Genomic DNA, 5983 nt, shown 5'->3' with positions numbered 1-5983 from the left:
GCCGACATGCAAAAGGTTTGCCGCTTCGTTGATGAACATTGCACAGGCAAACTACGTTTACCCTTGTACAGCGGCGGCGACTGGGACGGACAGGCTGCCAGCGGGAGATGGGAGAACGTTTTTGCTGTAAGTCCCCTTGGACGCTCGGGCAAACAGGTATGACAATCAATATCGAAGAAATGGTATTTTTAATCAAACTCGGGCAAGTTCGCAGACCTGAGTAGTATCTCGTCGTAATCCAGCGAGTGGGCAGGCAATCATTTTGTTTCTGAGGAAGCACCGGTGTATCAAAGCTTGTGAAAGCCTCGTCGGTCAACTTCAAATGCAACATGTATACAGTCGTTGCTGACACAAAAAACTTGGCAAAGCAATTCCATAACTGATGAGTCCTTAGAACTTCCTGTTTTCGGGAACCAGCACGTGAGCAGGTTTATTGAGGGCCAACCAGGCATTTTTTCCTGTGTGAAGAGACTTGTGAGGCACCAGCACACTATCGGCCGTCCTCGCCTGCAGGGCGTTCAATATTTCTCCGCGGGAGCTCGCGGCATGATCAAAAGTCCTTCGCCGACGGCTGATTTGGGCACGGCGGCATTGATCATAGCATACAGGTGAGGGTCAAATCGTGGTTCTCTTCGGCTACCCACTTTCGAAGATCATGTGCACAAACTGTGAGGAAACGCAGGTTGATCAAAGGATCGGTGGTGGTGCATAGTCCAGGCTCGGGATCCACTCGAAAAAATAGCGATGTGTTCCCTCAAAAGCGAGCGCGATGCGGACACGCTTTTCTGATAATTAATCTAATCTGTTTATCGAGCTTTAAAGCCTTTGGTTGGGTCTTAAATGCAGTGAAAGCCGGTAGCCTGATCGTCGCGGGTGCCAACATTGCCCAGACTCCCGAAAAGCTCAGACCAAGCCAGATAGATCGGCCCATATTCATTGAGGCGAGTCCCTTTTGTACTTTGCTTATCTGCGGCTTCAAGCAAATTGTCGATGAATTGTCTCTCGTGGATAATAAACAAGGGAATCGGTGAACTCTGAAGTGCACGAAGTGAAAGTTGCGGAGATAAGTGATCAGTCCATGTGAACGAGGGCATTACTATCAATGCAAATACTCATCCGCTGGCGCAAGTAGCATGTGCCTCAGGAGGATCGGATACGGTAGATGGTACAGCCGCGCCAAATAGCGTATCGACATCTGTCGACTCTGCCCTCGAAAAATGCTTTTGGCGACCGATGGCAGCGCGTCAGGGAAGTAGTGCTGCATTCGGCGGCGCGCCTCTCGCCACTGTTGACCGTAGCCATAGAAGTTCTGAGTTTTCAGCGTAGAATCAAAGTCTTCCGGAGAAATGGCATAATGGCTTGATATTTTGCTGCTTATCTTTTGACAACTGGCGAAGAATCTTCTTGTTCGCAGCGCATGCTATAAAGCTTACAAGAACCAGAGTTGGCTCTCCAACGCGTATGAACGACTGCTCAGACAAGCAGTCACGGGCACGTCCCGTCACCGCATGCTTCGACGAGCGTCAGCACACTGTAAGCCATCAGCCAGCGATCGAGGGCGGGCGCCGACGCCTGTGTCGAGGATGAGTCGGTAACTCTGGAATCTGCTGCCAACGTGGGCGGATACCGGGAGGTCTTGTGCAAGCTGGAATGGGAGAGTCTCGTCCTTTCGACGCTAAGGGGCGGTTGATCGTCTAGGGAGATCGGAACGTCGAAGGGTCAAGTGGAAATAGCAGAGAATACTGGCCCATATGGTCGAAAGGTTCAGAACAAGGAGCGCGATATGACAGCGATTTCGCCACAAAATGCTTCTGGCCCCTAGCAAAGCCATATGGCATTCTGGCTAGGATGTTGCCGGTTAAGAAAAAGGCGGATAAGGATGAACACGATGCGAACTGTGATTGTAGACCGCTTATTAAAATATCTCTTTCCTCACTATTGTCAGGGCGCCTCGAAAGATAGAATGACATTGTCCTGATGTGGCCGCGATCGTTACCTCCATTAGGGTCATCAAAAGCGAAACGCTTTGAGAGCCGAGACTAGAGACTTTTGCGGAAACTCGTGTTGGAATTATGAAACTCGAGATATTGGACTACATTGCCCCATTTCGTTGACCCTGCTGCGGTATTTTGGCGTTCTGAGGCGACAGCAACCTGTCGCTTGAGGAGACCATGTTACTGCCGTGCGCAGACGACGAGTATTTTGTGTCGTCAGCAGTAGTGAGACCCACGTTGCTACTACTGACAGACAGAGAAGCTCGAAGAGTATAACCGGAACAGCGTATGGAAAGACAATGTCTGGTTCCATGAAGACGAGACACCACTGAAGAGCAATAAGTCTTGCTTGTTAGCAAATTGGACGAGCTCGGACGAGCGACAATGCTTGTGGCAGAGGGTCGGAAGTTCGAAGTGTATACGGCTATCTCGGAGGTGATGCCATACCAGTTCTTGGATACATGAGACAGGCGCCGTCCAGATGGTGTTGGGGCACGTAAAAAGACTGCTATACAGCCAAGACAGAGCAAGATGAAGGGGAAGCGGTCTTCGGTTCAGAAGAAGCCCGTGAAGGTGCTTTAGAGGGCGGAACGATTGTCTGTAGCTGCGCCGACTTGCCGATGGGAAAGACATCACTCTCTCTTCAACCTCATACAGTTCACGCATTGATCCTCGCCGTCTGCAAGCATTATTACTTTGCAGCGTGCTCTTCGTCGACGACAGTACTCTTGATGGGTCACCCATAAGTATCAAGTACGTAAAGTCTAGAGTTCTCCAAACAAACGAGAAAGAAGGGGTGTCATCACTGACTACAAGCCTGCGAGGTCGGATGGCGGCCCACCTTGCTTGATTTATTGTCACCGAGCGAGCCATTTTGGTTTGAATCTGGACCTTTGCCCTGGTGCTGTAGTCTGATGCTACGCCTGTCAGTCGGCCGTTTTGATTTTGTGTTTGCTGATGACAACATTCGTCGTTCTTCGGTAGTCTGCTGTATTGTGTTTCGGTTCTTTGGTAATGGACCAGGCGTCGACACGAGCATGGACGTGTCCCCAATGGAAAACACGTCGCGCGTGAGATCAGAAGAGCTTAGAGACCGGGAGTCTTGGTTTGGTATTCCAGATTCGGAGCCTTCCAGATACACCACATTAGCAGGAGCTCAACATCCCGAGTAGTCAAGATAACTTACCTGGCACTCCCATGTCCTGCTCATCCGGCTTTGTGTCGTCATCGAGAAGTTCGTCGTTAGTCTCTGGCGAAGAGAAAAGGCCATCCATTGGCTGCATTCCATGCTCGTCGCGTTCGCCATTATCGTGTAGTTTGATACCTGTTCTTCTGCAATTACGTCAGTTGGATTTCGGCCACAATTTGTAATGATCTGACAATCGCCGAAGAGACGTGTTGTCTGCTACGTGCCGTCCCTGTTTTCCGAACTCGTAAAGTCTGTAGGGCGAGCCCAGGCGCCTCCGAATCTTGTTCGGCGGTGTTGTTGACATGACAATACGGGCCCGATTGAGGGTTTATTGACATGGAAACAGAGAATGTAACTGGATACAAGATACTCCCCGTGGTAACTCGGCGGAGACACAGTGGCTCTGATGAAAGGGGTAGAGTTGTAAACAATGGAAAGAGGATGAAGCACATGTAGTCGCCAATTTCACCTGACAGGGGTGCGGGAGGGCATGTCTGAACGTGTCCAGTAGTGTACGTACATCTACCACTTCACAATTTTGTAGTTGTGCATACATCCCGCCACGCACATTGGTGCTGCACAAGCCTTGAAAAAGCAATCATATCACTGCTGATAATTTTCGGGAGGTTGCCAGGCTGCGAAAGATCAAACAGTACGACACAGCCTCCAAGTCCCGGAAAGCACAACGACTTGACCTCTGGGTGAGATGCCAAGAGAACCGCGAAGGCGCCTAGCAGCAGAACCAGAAGCACAAGAAAAAGTACGATGCAATACGAAGGTACAGAAGGCTGATGTGGGAGCCAAGAAGGCCGACGAAGCGGTGGCAATAGCAGAGGCAGAGTCGGGGAAGAGCAAGGTTGAGAAGCCTAGGAACCAGATTGCCGAGACCTAAGTTGACAGAGACAATTCTAAACGACGGGTCGGACGGCATTGAGCCCAGTATCCTCGTGAATCTTTTCCTTAGAAATGGTGAGAATGCCGAGATCACATCCGTCGACGAGCCTGAGGATGTTGCTGAGGGAGATTTAATGTCAGGAAGCATTGAAAACTTGGGGCTAAGAAAGGGTTCAAGGAGGATCAATGTTTCTATTGTGCTGTTCTAAGTGCGAATCTTGTCATCATCATTGGTCCCGTTTCTGATACTGCTGACCTCAATGAGAGGCCCCGTGGATTCTTCGAAATTGAGTCTCTCCTCCAGAAGGGCAATGTATTGGGATTGCAATGATATGAGTATGTTTTGCTTGTGTCGCTCGCTCTGTAGTCTTTGTATCTCGCTTTCTAACTGCACGGAGCTCGAATTCACTCTCGTTACCTCCTCTTCGAGCGATGTCAAAGCCGCCTGTAGGCAATCTGTGATGTGGTAGCCTTGTGAATCTTGTGAATCATGGCTGGCCATGGTTGTATATTCTGAGATTAACGTAGTGAGAATGTAAATTGGAGCGGACGTAATCAAACTTCCTGTTTATATGGTGTCTACGCAGTAGCCTCATGGTACAAAACTTTACTCAGTAGCTTGAACGTGAAGTGTTTACCACATTATGATAGCATGCTAACGGTACTTGAGTTATTGCTTCAAATGACACAATAGCGAAAGTGCTCCCGCCATTTTTCTGTCACGGCATTCCAACACAGCTGAAATGAAAACATTGTTATGGTTAAGAAGCGCTACCACTACATCTACCTGTGTTTTGACATGCTGGTCCATGTCGCCGGTTCCGTTGTTCTATCAAACCTAACGCGGCGCAGCCGCGGAGATCGACGCTGCTCTGATCTGTTGTGGATAAATATGAGTCGCGGCTGCGCAAAGGAACTTCTCTTGCTTACGCTCTGCTAAAGCCGAATAAAAAGGGGTGGCAACTAAACTATTAATGTTCGCAGGTGGTGATTTTGATGAGAATGTTGATGAGTGTTGTCTTTATTCAGCTGTCAGAAGTTGCTTCTTGTTGTCGCAGAAATCGGAATGGCATCTCCTAAAAAAATTAGCTTGCCTATCCGTTCGTATCGCTTATGCTGTTGTGTAGGGCGCCGACAAGGAAGCAGAGTGCCGCAAGATTCGGTCGTAAACTGGCCACGGTCCCGATCAGCTGCGGAATTGGTGAGCGATATGATATGGGCCAGTAAATATCACGCCTGAGCCACATCCTCATGGTTATCTTTGCTGTCCTATTATGTTGTTATCTTCACGATTGACCTCAACGGCCAGTCTCAAATGCCTCAAGCCCTGTTAAACGTCGTGACAGTATAACATGCCGCTGAAAGCTTGCACGATCCCAAAATTGATCGTCGTATACTGCAGTGACTGTTTTGGATGCCATAGTAAAGATGCACAGTCATCGTGTATTCTATCAGGTAATCAAATCAACATATGAACTCCTCAAATGGAGCATTCTCTATTCTTTACATGGCCTTGCTTCAGACTTTGATAAAACCTCAGACTCAAATTTCAGCCCTGTAATGGGAGAAAATCATACCCTGTGTACGGCGGGGCTGGTATGAATTCACCGTTTTGTCTATCCGAGGAATGACGACACAACTGAAACTCATCTCGGGGTTTCAAATTGGAGACATGGCAAAAGTTGAGAAACAAGGAGAAGCTAGACCGTTGCCGTGGTGAAGGGAAAACCACACGGCTGATATTTACAAGACCACCTCTAGCTTCCCATGCAGAAATGCTGACTTATCACAAGCAGATACAATCGAGAAGGAACCATACCAAAAGCCAAACGACAGCCGCCACTGAGAGCCATGTCGTCGTCCCAGTTTCTGTCGCGACGCCAACATCTAGAACAGAGAGAATGCC

The 5983-nt window shown here is 48.9% G+C and overlaps 2 protein-coding genes across 2 annotated transcripts; both read right to left on the bottom strand.

Moving 5' to 3' along the window:
• Positions 1–2796: 2796 nt before the first annotated feature.
• CABS01_16891 (cupin domain-containing protein) lies at positions 2797–3487 on the bottom strand (the record flags this gene model as incomplete). Its single annotated transcript, XM_060550220.1, has 3 exons — positions 2797–3122; positions 3181–3326; positions 3375–3487. 3 exons carry the CDS (start codon positions 3485–3487, stop codon positions 2797–2799), a joined length of 585 nt encoding a protein of 194 aa, XP_060401835.1.
• Positions 3488–4282: 795 nt separating this feature from the next.
• On the bottom strand, positions 4283–4579 carry CABS01_16890 (uncharacterized protein; the record flags this gene model as incomplete). The annotated part of the gene is made up of 1 exon (XM_060550219.1): positions 4283–4579. The coding sequence occupies one exon, from the start codon at positions 4577–4579 to the stop codon at positions 4283–4285; it is 297 nt and encodes a 98-aa protein (XP_060401834.1).
• Positions 4580–5983: the final 1404 nt, after the last annotated feature.

This window comes from Colletotrichum abscissum (assembly GCF_030869225.1).
Source record: "Colletotrichum abscissum strain IMI 504890 chromosome Unknown Scaffold_192.1, whole genome shotgun sequence".
Lineage (NCBI taxonomy): Eukaryota > Fungi > Ascomycota > Sordariomycetes > Glomerellales > Glomerellaceae > Colletotrichum > Colletotrichum abscissum.
The sequence above is the reverse complement of the archived record's forward strand: the minus strand, read 5'-3'. Positions and strand labels throughout refer to the sequence as shown.